Here is a 16468-nt window from a genome sequence, read left to right as displayed (position 1 = left end):
TCTATCCTTTTCCCCCTCTCTTACCTAGCGTTAAGTGGTTGAAAGGATGGAAGAAAGAAGAACCTACAAAATAGCCAAACACAAGACATTGTAACAAGAGAACTACAAGACGTGGTCAGTGAGGACTCTGGGACAGCAGAAGTCTGTTCTGCAGGTGGGAATGCCTGTCTGCCATGAGACATGTCACATGTTTTATGAAGGTAGCTAGACCAGGATGTCCTGTCTGCGGGTTGCCTGGTGCCCTTGGGCTGTGTTGTGTCCTCTGCCCTCTTCCCGTCTGACTGCTAACTGGGTGCCCCTCTTCCTAAAGTGCTGGAAACAGGTGGAGTCAGGGCCTGTAGACATTGTTTATATATAGCTCCAGCAATGAGACCTGGAGCTGTGCTGTCCAGTCTGGTGGGAGAATTCCAGGCTCCCCCGATAGCCCTTCAGGTCCTTCCCAGATCCCCATGCACCTCTCTCTACCTGAGAAGCCTTTCCTCTTTTCTTCAAAGGCCTTCTTTCCCTTCTATCTTTCATCAATTGTCATTCCATCAGAGATGGCTAGTTTCATAGCCTGCCAGCCACCCCATGAGTCCCTAGCATTGCCATGTCCTAAGACCCTCCTCACACCCCCACAACAGCAATCAGAATAGCCCTTAGTCCTAAGATACAATCCCATAACAGCAATCCGCATAGCCCTCAGAGAGGCTGTTCCAGCATCCAGCATCATCCAAGGATGCTGAGTCACAGGTTAAGGAGACAGAAAGGCCTTCAAGGCAGAGTGGGGAAGAGCGCAACGAAGCTGCATGGGATGGAGGTTGGGATTAGGGGCCCTGAGCCCACTGCCCTGCAGGTCTTGGCTCTGGCCCAGTGCCCGGGGGTCAGAGGGTAGTGAACAAAGTCTCAGACTCTCCATGCTGTCCCAGCTTCTGGACACCCTCCTACACACCCAAAGATTTCATGAGAACACATGAGCATATGACTGAGACCAAGCAGATTACGTTGCCTTTGCATGGGGCTCTCTGGGACTCAGGCTCGTGGCCTGTAGAAAAGGCTACCAGCATCCTTCCATGATGATTTCCCAGGCCTTCTGACTTCCCCGGGCCCTAGCTCCAGCCTTCTGACTTCCCCGGGCCCTAGCTCCAGCCTTCCTGACTTCCCTGGGCCCTAGCTCCAGCCTTCCTGACTTCCCTGGGCCCTAGCTCCAGCCTTCCTTGCCTATGAAGCTTGGCTTCCATTCAGACTGGGTTGCTGACTAGCCCAGAGACTCAGTTTTACACCCATGTCTGCTTGGCTCATTTATATCTTGAGGCTGCAGCTTGTCCCCCACCTGGGGACACTCCATTTTGGCACTGGCTATTCCAAGGGGATCCTCAGCACCTGACTCATCCACATTAGTTTGGGGAGCCTGGCCATTGGCAGCACCTGGCCTCCATGGTGTCCAAATGGGAGCGTTGACTAAAGTCACAGACTGGAGCCCAGACCTGGAGCCCTGGGCTGGATGTAAGGCAAAGGCACTACTAGCAGGATGGGCAGTGTGGTGGGAGCCACCAGAAAGAGACAGACAGGACTCTTCTGGCTGGCACAGTGCAGGGGAAGGAAGGACTGTGGAAATGTAGATACCATGTTCAGGTTGAGATCTGGGCCTGGAGGAAGGCTCAGCCCAGCAGGCTTTCACAATTGGGGAGAATCCCAGGTTATATAGGGATTTGTTCGTTTGTCCGGTATGGCCAGCCACACCCTCTCCCCAGATCGCAGTCACTCCTGTGTCCCGCCCACCCCCTACCCCCCCCTCGCACCCCCTGCCAAGCCCCCAGAAAAGAGGCTCCTGGCTGGCTGTGAACACGAGGAGGAGTTACTCATCGCCTTCTGCCAGATGGCTTCACCCTGCATGGAGCCTGGAACCCAGCCTGGCACCTATCGGTGGTCACTCTGAGCTGGCAGGAAGTAGAGGTAGGGAAGCCAGGCTGTGTCCCTGAAAGCATGTAGCTTTCCCGTGGAGGTCCCTGGCTCATGGGTGACATGCAACTTGTGGTACAATGAAGGAGACATTCATGCCATTGTCGGGCTGTGTCCCTCACCTCAGAAACCCTCATAGTAGCCCCCAGGCAGAGTCCACCTGCACCCTTGTTCAGGAGGCTGCAGGAAGGTAAGAAGAAAACCCCCATAACTGGTGGTCCCTGTGGAGGACACTGAGGCTCAGTGGTGAAGGGAGCCACCTAGGGCTGCAAGGAGAACTGCAAAGACAGTTCAGAGAAGGGTCGGGACACTAGTTGTTCCTGCAGCTCTCTTGACCAAGAGTCGAGTTGCCCTGTCACAGCAGGGACATGAGGTTTAGGTTTCGGTGAGGCCAGAGCATAGACAAGCAGTTCTCAAGGTGTGGTCCCACTACCATCTTGGCTCCAGTCTGCTGCAAAGAGCCTGTCAGCCTCCTCTGGCCACCCTGAGCTTCAGAATGAGATTCCTGGGAGAGTTCCAGTTCCCCAGGCTCCTTGTTTCACACAGTGATAGCCAAAGGGAGGCTCACAAATGTCTCTTTAGAATATCAGTATATCCACCCCTGCCAGGCTGGCTACAGTCTACCTGCTTCTTAGATGGGAGCCTATGCCGTGACTGCTGTGCCTTGAAAGATTGTATCCTATATCTCTTTAAAGGAAAGCCACAATAAATCCTTCCTCCCTGTGTGGCTTATCCTGAGGTTTTTGGACACAGCAACAAGAAAAGTTAACAGGAGATCACCTTCCTTTTTAAACAGTTCCATGTGTTCAGCACATTCACAGAAGCCGTCTCACTTTTCCACAGGAGTCGTCTGTCCCTGTTAGATACTACACTCTTCACCCTTCCTGTGGGCCCCCAGATACCCCCTTCTACTCTATGCTTTTAGGAACGTGGCGATTTGGGGGGGGGTGCCCCATAGGTGGATGTATGCCACTTGCCCTTTCGTGGTTGGCTTTTTTCATTTGTCATAACATTCTCAGGACTTACTTAGATGGTCGTGTGTGTTAGAATCATTTTAAAGCTTTCATTTGTATTTAGGTTGGTGGGGGGATGTGTCTGTGGAAGCCAGAAGACAGCATAGGATCCTCTGGAGCTGGAGTTACAGATGGCTGAGTCACCTGATCATCTGCTGTGAGCTCAGTCCTTTGGAAGACCGGAATGCAAATGCTCTTACTGAGTTATTTCTCCAGAACCAAATAATATCCCATAATTGATTTGTTTCTTGTGAGTTTCTCTTTTTATTTTTTAAAGCTGGGGACTGATCCAGGGTCTTGAGCTAAGTGAGGAGTCTGCTAAACCCCCAGTCCTCCAGCTTTGCTTTCAAGGCCAAATGAGATTCCACTGCATGGACAAGCACATTTTGTTTATTATCCACTGTACCATTGACAGACATTGAGATTTTCTGCATCTGTTGGCTTCAGGAACACAGTGGCTGGCATGTCCTTGAATCTGTTTTTTACTTGTTTGAGAGATATGTTTAGAAGTAGAATTACTGGTGGTTTAGTAATTCAAAACTTAGTGCCCGGAGAGATGCAAGGGTCTCTCTATATCAGCTACACCAGCTCACATTCCTACCAGCAGCTTACGGGGCTCTGCTTGTCCGCAGCTGGCCCACACTTGTTTGTTTGTTTTTGTTTTTTGAGAAGCCACCTGGTGGGAGGAGGCAGGATCTTTGGTCGTGTTTGCTCTTTTGTGATTGGTGGTGCTGGGCCGCTGTCTTGTGCCTTCAGGTGCTTGTCTTCCGAATTTTTCAGTCTTTCCAGTTCCAGGCTATTCCAGTCTTTGCCCATTTTGTCTTATTCTGTTTGGTTTTCTTATTTAAAATATTTAAGGGCTGGAGAGATGGCTCAGCAGTTAAGAGGACTGACTGCTCTTCAGAGGTCATGAGTTCAATTCTCAGCAACCACATGATGGCTCACAGCCATCTGTAATGTGCTCTGATGCCCTCTTCTGGTGTGCAAGAAGACAGCTACAGTGAACTCATGTATATATAAAATAAATAAATCCTTAAAATATTTATTTTATTATTTCAGTGTATCCCTTGACAATGCCATACACATGTATAACATATTTTGATCAGGATCACGCCCAGCCCATCCCCACCACTGTGTTTCCCTCTCTTACCCTGGAGACCTTTCTTCCCAACATTCCCCCTGCCTCCATTTATGTGTTTGTTTGTTTCCAGACAGGCTTTCTCTGTGTAGCCCTGACTGTCTTGGAACTGGCTCTGTAGACCAGGCTGGCCTCAAACTCAGAAATCCACCTGCCTCTGCCTCCCGAGGGAGGGTTAAAAGCGAGCGCCACCAGGCTCAGGTGCCTCATTGATCTTTGCACAGGTCACTTGTTCTCTGCACGATTTTGAGGCGACACTTCTCGTTATCATGTCAGTTGGCTAAAGACATTCCAGAAGTTTCCCTGACTATCCATCTCTACTGTGTCACCTTGAGCATAGACATTGGAACTCTTCCTTCTGTCTCAGAAGCACCTCGACTGCCACGGTTATATTCACAGGGCTTTATTCGTCCCAGGCACCTGCAGCTCACACACACACACACACACACACACACACACACACACACACACACACACGCATGCACGTACACGTACATTCACATGCACAATATGTGCATGGGCACACTCACATGTGCACACACAATACACTTTTGTATACAAACACTTTCATGCACATACATATGCACACACATGCATGCACCCATTTATGAGCATGCACACCCAGTGCACATGTGCTCACAAACACACGTGCACACACACATACGCTTTCATGCACAAACACTTTCATGAACAGATATGTACACACACACGAGCATGCACACCACATGCACACATGCACACGCATGTGCGCACATACACACACACACACACACACACACACCAATACAGACCCACCCAATCCTGGAATTTCTTTTGCTGCTGGAAGGAGTCGGTCTGTAAAATGCTGCCATGCAAAAGAGCCTTGGGAATTCCACACTGAGCAAAAGGAGCCAGGCAGGAAACGCGACATGCTATGGGACTCTATTTTTAAGTAATGTCCAGAATAGGCAAATCCACAGGGACTGAGCGGGGATCGCAGCTGCTTGGGGCTCAGGGAGGGGGGTGGGCCATGGGGGTTTCCTGGGGACAGTTTCCTTCTGCATCGAGAGGACTGCTCTGCAGTGGGCAGTGGTGACGGTCACACGGTGGTCTGGATGTATTAATACTGCTGGTTCCTCTGCCTTAAGATGGTTAATTTTATGTTCTGTGGATTTTACCACATAGTATGTACAGTGGGGAAGGATGATTTTATTTCTCTTATATTAGCTCAGGTTAGGCCGGCCTGTACACACCACCATGCCTAATTTACAAGGTGCTAGGGATAGAACCGGGGTCCTCATACAAGCAAGGTAAGCACTCTACCAACTGAACTATCCCGCCAGATCCTTATTTTATTAACTTATTCTTGTTGACTTGAGATGGGATCCTACTGTGTAGCTCTGGGTAGTCTGAAACTCACTCTGTAGAACAGGCTGGCCTTGAACTCAAAGCAATCCTCCTAGCTCTGTCTCCTTAGTGCTGGGATTACAGGTGTCCAACAACATACCAGCTGATGTTTTCAGTAACATAAAAACCAAAGAAACAAGTGTGCCTAAGCTGTGCTGTGTAGGCATAACCCTTGACCTGGCCAAGGTGAGCCAGGGAGGGAATGGTCTCAGCGGTGGGGGAGCCTGGCCAAGGGGACCAGGGAGGGGACAGTCTCAGGGAGCGGGGTAGGGGTGGGGACTGGCCAAGGGAGCCAGGCCATGCTTCAAGGATTCTGGAACTAACACAGCCCTCAGTGGACAGGCCCTTGTGGGCCCTCTGCTTCTGTGCCAGCGCTGGCCTTGGCTTATGAGAGCACAGGAACCGTAGCTGTGGTAATGCTGTACTATTATTTCCCTGCCCCCTTGGAGAGGCTGTTAGGAAGCGCATACTGCCCGCTCTCTTGCCTGGAGCAGCAGCAGGTGCAGCCCATCTCCCCCACCCCGGCGTCCCCAGCGGCAGCCTGCCCTGTACACATCAGAGCTGAAAGGGGAACAAGCTCTTTCCTAGAGAGCCATTTTTACGAAAGGACAGCCCTCAAGCCCCAGCCTCAGACCGTGGCTTGCCCTTTGCGAGAGAGCGGGATGGTTCCTGACGAGCTCTGGGCAAGAGTTTTACCTTCCGGGGAGGCGAGGCAACTTTGGCAGGCTGCTGCTGCCGTCTGGTGTCTCTGGCCAATGTCAGCACTTGGCCAAACAACCAGCTTGTGGAGCACAGCTGTGGTAGGTGGGGCTCTGTTCAGGGCTAAAAGCTGTCTCTGAGTGTGTTGGGACAGGCCCCTCCCCCAAGACGGGGACAATGGGAGCACAGTGGTCACCACCCCTGCCCATGGATCCCAGGTCTGGCTTCACCTTGCTATGTACATGATGCCGTGCCTCAGTTTCTCTCTGTGTTCCCAGAAGGTTGAGATGGGCATGTGCCTGGAGGGCTGTGCCCTTGATAGGGTGTGGACCTTGTAGGTAGGGGTACCCCTGGGGTGTCCGTTGTGGTCAATCAGTGGCCGCACACACTTTTCTTTTAAAAGACATATTTATTTTTATTTATATGAGTACACTGTAGCTGTCTTCAGACATACACTAGAAGAGGGCATCAGACCCCATTGCAGATGGTTGTGAGCCACCATGTGGTTGTTGGGAATTGAACTCAGGACCTCTGGAAGAGCAGTCAGTGCTCTTAACCGCTGAGCCATCTCTCCAGCCCCAGCACCCACCTTTAATCTCAGCACTCGGGAGGCAGAGGCCCAGTACTCGGGAGGCAGAGGCAGGCGATCTCTGTGAGTTCAAGGCCAGCCAGGGCTACACAGAGAAACCCTGTCTCAAACCAGGATGGCTCGGTGGGTAAAGGCACTTGCTGCCTGTCATGACAACCCAAATCTGACCTCAGGAGCCCACATGCTGAGTGGAAAGAAGAATTCCAAAAGCTGTTCTCTGACCCGTACACACACGTGTGCCATGACACGGATACCCATGAGTGGATGTGTCTACACACAATAAGTAAATGTAATGCATAAACTTTTTTGAAGTTAGATTCAGTAGGGTTTTGTTGTGGCTTTTGGTTGGCCAGTGCTGTTTGCTGTATTCTCTGGGCTCATAGCTGTCACTTTTATGTAATTCCAGGTCACCCAGGACTTCCCCTCCCTAGGGATTCCGACAATCCCCATCTGCGGCCGGTCTCTGCGGACCAGGCTGCTCCGGACACTCCTGTAAACAGAATCGTGACCTCTGTGGCCTTCTGCTAGGCCTCTGCTGTGAGCAGCCTGCTTTTGTGGCTCATCCCCGTTCCTCGAAGCACGTGTCTGTGTTTCAATTCTGCCTGCACTGTGTGACACAAGCCTTGTTTATCCACCCACGGACAGACCTAACTGTAAGATGTTGGCACCCCACTTCATTGCCTCTGTGTGGGTACCTCATTACTTTCTTCCAGGTCTGGCCCCTCAGCCCTTGGACCTGACGGCTCCTTGGCTGCCTCTCTCTACACAGCCCAGGCTTCCTCTCCAGGGCCTCCTCTCTGCCTGCCTCTCCTCCATGAACATGCCCCCTGCCAGGCCATGCATGCCCTCAAGGTCAGCTGCTTCCAGGGAAAGCCGTATGGCACCCCACGGCCCCTTGCATGGAGCAGGACTCTGTAGAGTGTCCTTCAACATCAGCTGCCAGTACCTTTGTGACACTACTGTAGGCCCTAATGGCCCTTGCCCAACCAAACCCCTACTAGATATGGCCTTTGTATATTAACTGAAGAGTCTCGGAACCTTGTGTCAACCCTGGTCAGGGAATGGGAGAGCCAAACACTAGGAGTCTCCTTTCCTAGAGGGGATTGCTGCCCCTGCCTGGCGTGGGAAGAGACTGTCCTTCTTTGGGCCAGGCCTGCTTTGATCACCCTTTCCATGGCATTCCAAGAGCCTTAGAAACTCAAAGATCCTCTAATACCTACCTAGTCAGCCATGAGCTCAAGACCAGCCCCAAAGCCTACTCGCCCTCCAGGTGAACTGTTTTGGGTCACTCTGCTGACAACATGGACAGAGGTGGCTACCCCCAGACTTCACAAGGACCGTGTCAGAAAAATCAGGCAGCTCTGATACCTTGGATCCTGCTGACCCTGGCCACTCTATTCTAGTCGCTGCTGATCTTCTACCCAGACACCTCCTCTCCCTCAGTCTTGAGGCCCTCCTGCCATCAGCACCCCAGCGGCTAGCACAGTCCCCTTGCTCTCCCAACGGGCTCTGTAACTAGGCCAAGAATGAATGAATAGCAGTATAACTGGCTGTCCAGGACCCCAGAGCTGCAGGTGACAGCCCCTCTTCGTGCCTCGCCTACATGCCGCCAGGCCCGCAGCTGCGTCGCAGCGCTGCAAGATGGCGCTGCGGCGGGAGGAGGAGGGGCGCAGGGCACAGCGTCGGTGCCCGGCGCCGCCGCCCGCTCCAAGAGCCCCGACTGTTCGGCGCTGGTGGGGCAGCCATTTGTCGCATCGTGGCACAGTTGCGGGCGGTTAGTGCAAAACCAGCACCCTAACAGGTGTAAGCGCCTCCAGACAGGCCACCCCCAAACCTGCGAGTAACCCTGTGTCCATGCGCTCCTGAGTCCCCCACCTACTATTTCCTTCCACCATCCGCTACTCAGCAGGACCCCAGCTCCGCACCTCCATGGACACTCCCGTGTGACCCCTGGCCTCAACCAGGGGTCTTAACCACCAGGACCTCAGTGACCTCTTGAGACACCCACAGTCTCAAGTCAGCTTCCAGTCTCAGTCACTCCCCCATCTAGGGCTTGGCCCCTCATCTTCACCTTAGCCTCCTCCGACCTCCGACCTCCGACCTCCATACTCTATCACCATAACCTGCTTGGGTGCTCCTGGCCTTTATCACCCTCATCCATCGGCTGCTCCCTCCAAATCCCCACCCAGTTAGGAGCCCCAAAGCCTCGGTGACCCCACTGTCTCCACTCAACATTCTGTATCTCACAGCCTCGGGGTCCCTCCTCCTTGTCCCGTCCAGTCTCCATCCCGGTAGGCCTGCATACCTCTTCCCTCGGCCCACACCCTTAGTATGCCAAGACCTGCGTGCCCCTTCTGTGCCGTGTCTCCACTCGGTGCTCCTCAGCTCCCATAGCATCGGTCTCTGTGCCCTCTCCCCAGCCTACATCCTTTAGTGTCCCACAGCCTTCTGCCTCCTTCAGTCCCTCCTTCTGCCTGATCCCCTATCCTTTCCACCCAGTCGCCATGCCTCCCAGGCTTCTGCCCCTCCGTATCATCTGTGCACTCCTATCTCCCCTCCATGCCCTCAGCCTTGATCCTGCCTACCCCCCTCCACCCTCCCTGTAGTCCCGGCTTCCGTGCCCCCTCCCCATCTCTTAGTGCCCCACGACCTACGTGCTCTTCCCCTGCCTCTGTCCCCTTTCCGTGTCCCCAGCCTCCGCGCCCCTCAGTCTTCATCCCCCTCATTCCATAGCCCTCGTACCTCCGTGACCCCTCTCCTTCCTTCATTGTCCAACGAACTGCCTGCCCCTCCCCTGCTTTGTCCCAGAAAGTAACCCCCAGCCCCCATCTCCATCTCCCCCTCCCGCTCCGCCCCCTCCCACCTCGTGCGCGCTCCCGCGTGTTTTCGGACTGCACCAGCCAGAGCCCCGCGGCGCCGCGGCGGCGGGCGGAGGCGCCTAGTCTGTCGCCGCCCCCACTGGTGCCCGCGCTGCGACGGTGGCTGGGGGCGCTAGGAGCGGGGGGCCGTGCGCTCCGCACCTGCGGAGGCCGCTGGGCGATGATGCCTGAACGCCGGCCCAGGCCGCCGGCGTTCTGAGCTTAAGCGCAGCGCCCGCCCCGGGGATGCCCATCGCGCTGCTGGCCCTGGCCATGTCGTCGTCCTTCTTCAACCCCAGCTTTGCCTTCAGCTCCCACTTCGACCCGGGTGAGTCCGCGCGGCGCCCTCGGAGGCGGCCTTGCGGCTGCGACTGCCCCCCCACCTGTCTCCCCACCGCCGACATGATGCTGCTGGAGCCACGGTTTCCCATTTTGCCTGGAAATTAACCCTTTCTCCACCCTGAGTCCCCGCAGAAGAACAGGGACCGGCGAGGACCCACTACAGGTCTCCGGAGGTGGGCAGGCCTTGGGGCCAGACCCTGCACAGCCGGCCCCTTCAGCTCTGGCTGGCAGCATCAGCCCCTGTCTCTTTGGATGCCTCCCTGGCACAGGTAACTGGGACAAGAGGGCCTGTGTTGGCCCCAGGTGTCCCGGAGAGATGTTGCCAGGACTCAGGGCCCTGGGGAGGTGAGGGGTGTTCTGCAAGGCAGGGCAGGAGCCCAGGCCTGCTGTGGGAGCTTGCTGATCCATGTTTTGGGGTGGAAGGCCCCTTCCTAATCCTGGTTCTGTTTTCTGCAAATCCCTGTCCAGTCAGCATGTCCCTCTCCCTCGGCAGCCTGTGGTGGGTGTGGGGACCGACAAGGACCCCTAGCATGAGCCCACCTGAGGTCTCACTCTAGAGAGGTGGTGCTGACCAACTGCACAGGACCTGGGGTTGGGCACCTTGCTCTACCTGGCTAGTTGGCACAGGGGTAATGTGTTTACCACAACTGCCTGGCTAGGGGGGCAGCTGTGGTGGGCAGAGAGGGCCAGGGTAGCTGTTTCTAATCCTGATTCTGTTTGTTTGGCCTGGGAGGGAGGGAAATGAACCTGTGCCCAGGAGGAGCCTGGAGTCCCACCCACATGTCCCCGGAGCTTTGGCTTGTGCTGCACAGCCCAAACAAAGCCCGGCTCACATAAGATGACTCTCCTGGGTCTCCCTCCTGGAGTGGGGCCAGAATGCTGCAGTGATGCACAGAGTCCCCTGGGCAGGGCTGGATCTGAAGGCATTTGCTCCCAGGGAGGGGAGCTGATAGAGCTGTCTACCTGGCACAGGGCTATAAATGTCCTTTGCTCAGAAGTGACTTCCTGGGTAAGCTGGGTGGGCTTAGAGGTCACCATTCACCATGCACAGAAGGCACAGAGCCTAGCAGCTGTGTCAGTGGGAGTGGAGGTGGCCTTGAGAAGCACCGGAAGGTCCAGACTGCTGTTAGGGACAGACATCCAAGGGCGGGCGGCATCACTATCTCAGGATGTTCTCCAGGGCAAGCCTCATCCAGCCCTTGGTCCTTTCAGTGGGTGGCTACTCCGACTACAGACAGGTGGCCTTGGAGCTGATGCGGGTAGGGGTGGGACCTAGTCTGACCACAGTAGGAAGGAATCTATGTGCCCTCCCACCTGCCTCTGCTGGGCCCAGACCTGCCCTGGTGGCCTATCACCCCTTCAGGGCATCCAGGGCAGAAGCACCCTTCCCCCACATCAGAGAAACAGCAGGGCTCTGCAGCTCTTGCGTTTCTGCACAGTCGATCCATGTAATTACAGTGTGCTGGTTTAGTGATCAAGGGGGAAAGTGTTGTAGGCAAGAGGACTTCTCTCGAGAGCCATATGCCTGTGGACATTGTGTCCCTACTGCCCTGAGGGCCCACCCTTGGGCATGGATGGTGGTGATGAGGTTGGGGACCTCACTGGGGTAACGAACCCTGGCCCTGTGGGTGCTGCAGATGAAATATGGGATCCACTGTCCTCCCACTAAATCTATGCTCAAAGACCACTATCCCTCACCACCACCCAGAGTTCCTGTGTCTGTCTTTGCTTTGCCTCTGTTTTCCAATCTGTAAAATGGGATGGTGATGCCTATGGCTGGGTCTAGGTTGGAGGAGGTGCCTGGTGAGCTATTTGTTGGGGTGAGGAGGTATGGACACAACTGGTCTCTGCACCCACAGGGGGGGAGTGGCTTTTCTTCATGCTCATAATATGGAGAGACAGTCTATCTGAGCTTGTCCATATTGGAGCCACCAGAACTCAAAGGAGGTCTCATGTTCACAATGGTTGAGGAGGGTGTCTATGGGCTCCCCAGTGTCCCCTCCTCCTCCCTCTGCTCCCAACAGTCCCTAGGACAAGCCCTTGTGCCTATGTCCACATCTTCAAGCTTTACAGGACTGATGTATGAATTTGAAGTAGAAGCTGTTAGCATGGCGCTCCCTCCCCACCACAAACACACTGGCCAGGTCAGGCTGCTGAGGCTGAACATAATCATGGGGTCTCATGTGCTGGCCAGACAAGTACCCGGAAGGGCTACCTGTCAAGTCTGACTCTTTGCTCCCTGGCATCCAGGATGTAGACGATCATGAAGGATTTCTTGGCAGACTTGGCCCAGTGGCTTCTTTGCTCTGTGGTCTTGGGCCACTCTTTCAGCCTCTTTGTGATCACCCTGCAGGTAGGCAGAACATGGAAGGCAAGAACTGATGGGGGTCTCCGTGGAGGGCAAGGGCAGCTGGAGGGAGAAGGAGTCGATGACCACATAGTCATCTCACTGCTGCCGGGGGGGGGGGGCGTGATCTAACTTCTCACTCTCCACATCAGTGTGCCAGGCGCCGAGATGGTCAGAACGCTGGGGTTGCTGGGGCCTGGTACTGTCCCTGGTGCCAGCAGCACCACTGAAGGGGACTCCAACGGGGTGCTTTACTGGGGTTTCCCTCAAAGGAACCTGAACTCCCAGTATGCCCTGGGGCTGCCCTGCATGCGGGGCTCTGGGAGATTCCCCCCTCCCCTTGCTCACCTCCTGATGTCTGACCCTTTCTGGTCCTGAGCTTTCTTATCTGCAAGTGGTGCTGTGAACCACTGAGCAGGGGCAAGCAGCAGGCGAGGCTGGTCACGATGGCCTCTGCCAGGGTCTGGCCTGAGGCCTGTGGGCTGTGGAGCTGGTGGCCACACTGGCAGCTTGCAGAAGCTCAGAGAAGGCGTGGCAGTCCCACTCTGTCGTTCCCTGCATTGTGCCCTGGCATCCCCAGCCTTTCAGCTTACATCCTGGTCCTTGCACCAGTCCTCACCCCATGTTGGGCTCCCAAGGAAGAGCCTGCTGTGCCTTTCTGGAATGGCTGCTCCCTTGGTGTCCACATGTGGCAGGGTGCAGAGCTGGCATTGCTGGGATGGTGGTGACTGTGGCAGAAGAGGCTTGGTCTGAGTGGCACGTGGATGGGTGTATTTGGAGCTTGGGCCAAAGGGAGCCCTGGAAATGGGCCAGGGAGTCCCCAGGAGTCCTCACAGATATACTTGAACTATGAAAAGTTGTGTCCATTGAGTGACAAGATACCCTGCTCCTCAGTGGGCCCGGTTGAAGGAACCAGCTCACAAGACCTTCATAGCAGCTAGACCTAGAGTACAGGCGCTGCCCCTGGCTTGTCACCCTGCACTGTGGGCCCAGTGACAGCAAGGTCAGAGCCTGGATTTAAGGCGACTCTACCACAGTATGACCTCATCTTGATGAATCACTAAAGCCTCTAGGTTACAGGTGACCGGGCTGAGAGGTGACTTGGCAAAGGCCTGGCTGGCAGTGGCTATATACAGGCTGCTTCTCTGAGAGCTAGCCCAGGGAAGGCTTGCCCTCCCCAACACCCCAGCCATATACCCACAGGTATGCAGGGCTCTGTACATGCGTGGCACATGCAGACATGGACATAAAAAACCTGCAACACACACCTCCCAAATGGCCGATGAGGCAGGTTTATTCAGTCTGGCATGTCTAGGGCCAAGTGCACCTGCACACACACACACACACACCTTGTGGGTGCATACAGCGGACAGGCATCGCTGCACACACACACACCTTGTGAGTGCATACAGCGGACAGGCATCACTGCACATACACACCTTGTGGGTGCATACAGCGGACAGGCATCGCTGTGGGCATTCTTGTGGGCGTGAGCACCCTTCTGCAAAACCTGCTGTCTAGGACACAGGGCTCTTTGCTGAGCTCCACTGTTCCATCTCAAGGACAGAACATCTGCATGCTCGTGCTCCCTTGAGGGATATCACCGGCTCCATGTCCACCCAGAACCTCAGGGTGGGGGTCTTATTTAGAAAGAGGGTCTACGAAGATGATTTGTAAAGATGAGATCGTAGTGAGGCAGGGTGAACCCTAAATCCCATGGCAGATGCCTCGCTAAGAAGACACAGAAACGGGAGGAGACGGGGAGGGGTGCAGGGGAGAGGAAAGTGGGGACTGCAGCAAAGGAACCACGAGCAGAGATCTGTCTAGACCCCAGAGCTAACAAGGCCTCTCCCCAGGCCTCACTGAGCCTCCTTGCTGCTGGGCCAGGATGGGACCATTCTCACAGAAGCCACCAGTTTGGGGATCTCTGCCCAGAGCATCCCGGGAACATAGTGCAGTTTCCCATCAGGCCGAGGGACCGAGGCAGGAGCTGCAGACCTGTAACTCACCATGTGTCTGTGTGTACATGGTGGGTCCTGATGAGTAATGTCTCTGGCACCTGTTCTGCACTCTTGGAGCACTTCCTGAGGGCAGGCTGTGCCCAGCCCTCTGCCAGGCCTCCTCCTGGGACTGTGACCACCTGCTTTTCTCCCATGGCTCTTGGGACTATGGTCAACTGGAGGGAGCCTGACGCAGACCATGATCAGGGGACCCTCCCTTACTGTCTTGTTCCCAGGTAGGATGGAGAGAGTCAGCTGAGAGCCATGTCTATAAGTCGAGAGACCCCCGTGTCACCCCTGACCCTTGTCATGTGATAATCTGGGTCATAGTGCCTGTTGGGGCTTTGATTTCAGGCCCCTGTAGGCTGGGCCCTGCCTAGCTGTCACAGAGGAACCAGTAGCTTTGGAACCAGTGTCTGTGGCCTACCCCACCCCCAGCTCAGGAAGCAGGCAGAGGAAATGAGGGCAGTGGCCGAAGCCAGAGCCAGTTCCCAGGCTGACAGTCTGGGTGGATGGTTGCCTGAGGACTGTCACAGGAGGCAGAGTCACGTGGCATCCCCTGTCTACTTCCGTCAGGGCCAGGGCTAGGGTCAGGGGGCTGGGACACGAGGGTGGGGTGGGGTTGGGAGTTCTCCAGAAGGCCACTCTGGGTGGAGCAAAGCTGGAGTCTCATAGGAGCAGCGCCCAGAGCCGGTATGTGGGTATTCTGGGAGGACACTGCCTACTCTGTCCTTGCCAGGCCAGGGTGGGGGAGGACACACTATTTATCAGATCTCTGATCCAACCAGGACCCTACCTGAAGCCATGGTAGTTACTAGAGTGGGTAGGGCCTCTGTAGTAGGTGGGCTGGGCAGCCAGGGTCACCTGTCTCAGGTAGATGAAGCTGGTGCCTCTCACAATGATGGTGGCCATAGCTTCTCTTTCTCTATACCACCACCCCAAGATTTGCATGAGTCACCACCTTCTGGCTAAGGAACAGAATCCAGCACTTCTCACAGACCTCCGTCTCTGGGGAGGTCTTTCTTGTCGCTGGCTTACTGACTTGGGCACGTGGCATCAGGGAGCCTTGACCAGCTGGCCTTGGGCTCCTTGTGGGGATTGCCCACCTGCCATGTAACCCCTGATGGCATAAGGAGCCAGGATCCCAGACTGGAGGAGGCCACCCTGCGCTCGGAGCCTGAGCTCTGAGGCCTGCCAGGAGTATGAACGTTGCTGCAAGGCAGAGGAAGGGCCCATTAGGGCTCTGGCTTCCCACTGCACCCCATTTCCTAAGATTCTTCCCCACTCTCTGTGCCGCTTAGGAGGGAACCTAGGAATGGTGTGTACCAGTCAGGTACTGAGCTGACTGGCTGCTCTGAAACTGCCAATAGCTTTCAACAGGGTGACGAGTGGCTTCCCTTGACATCACGCCCAGCCCGCCAGCCACTCCTGAAGCTCGTGCCTTACTCTGAGTGGCTGCAGGGCGCCCTGGGTGGGCTGACCTAGGTAAGAGGGGTGCAGTTAGCTCTCGCAGATTTGTTTTCTGGAGACCGGGAACTATTTGTGGGGCACATGTGTGGAATTTCCTTGAGTCCCCAATGATTTTAAGTGGTGCGCTATGCTTAGGTGCTTCTGAGGTTCTGAAGTCTCATGTCAGTCGGACACACTGATGTGACCATACTCCAGGCCCTGGCAGCCCCCTTGTCCCACAGAGCCACCTACGGCTGCCTCAGGCCTCTGCAGGCCATGGTGTGTCACCCACACCTTAGGAACAGAACACCAGAGGTATCCGCTGGGCACTGGGGGTGGGCACTGGGTTCTGTCCAGCTTAGACTGTCTTTCATGGTGATGCTCCTATGAGTGTTTTAGAAAGGCCCCGCCCACTTTCCTCCTTTTCTCCCTCTCTCACTCCCTCCCTCTGTCCCTCCCTCCCTCCCTCCCTCCCCTTACTACTAGCCCCTCCCTTCCCTTGACTGAGACGTAATTTGCATATTATATGTTCGTCTCTGAGAGCATAGAATTCATGGTTTTCAGTATTTTTAGAGTTGTGAAGTCTTCATGATAGTACATTTTTGGAACATTTTGTCTTGTTAATAATCACCCGCACCGCCGGGCGGTGGTGGTGCACGCCTATAATCCCAGCACTTGGGAGGCAGAGGCAGGCGGATTTCTGAGT

At 55.1% G+C, this 16468-nt stretch overlaps 1 protein-coding gene across 7 annotated transcripts in view; it reads left to right on the top strand.

Moving 5' to 3' along the window:
- Positions 1-9611: 9611 nt before the first annotated feature.
- Positions 9612-16468, top strand: part of Aatk (apoptosis associated tyrosine kinase) — a 40498-nt gene continuing 33641 nt past the window's right edge. For 2 of the 7 annotated variants that reach the window (XM_031354740.1, XM_031354739.1), the window contains exon 1: positions 9612-9952. In XM_031354740.1, coding sequence (XP_031210600.1) covers positions 9871-9952 — 82 coding nt within the window. In that variant the 5' untranslated portion in view covers positions 9612-9870. Of the gene's footprint in view, positions 10236-14949; positions 15007-16468 lie in introns of those variants that run through there. The other 5 variants (XM_031354743.1, XM_031354741.1, XM_031354744.1 and 2 more) reach the window with 5 other exon arrangements.

Source organism: Mastomys coucha, unplaced genomic scaffold, assembly GCF_008632895.1.
Source record: "Mastomys coucha isolate ucsf_1 unplaced genomic scaffold, UCSF_Mcou_1 pScaffold5, whole genome shotgun sequence".
NCBI lineage: Eukaryota > Metazoa > Chordata > Mammalia > Rodentia > Muridae > Mastomys > Mastomys coucha.
Note: the sequence above shows the minus strand (reverse complement) of the source record. Positions and strands in the feature narration are given on the sequence as shown.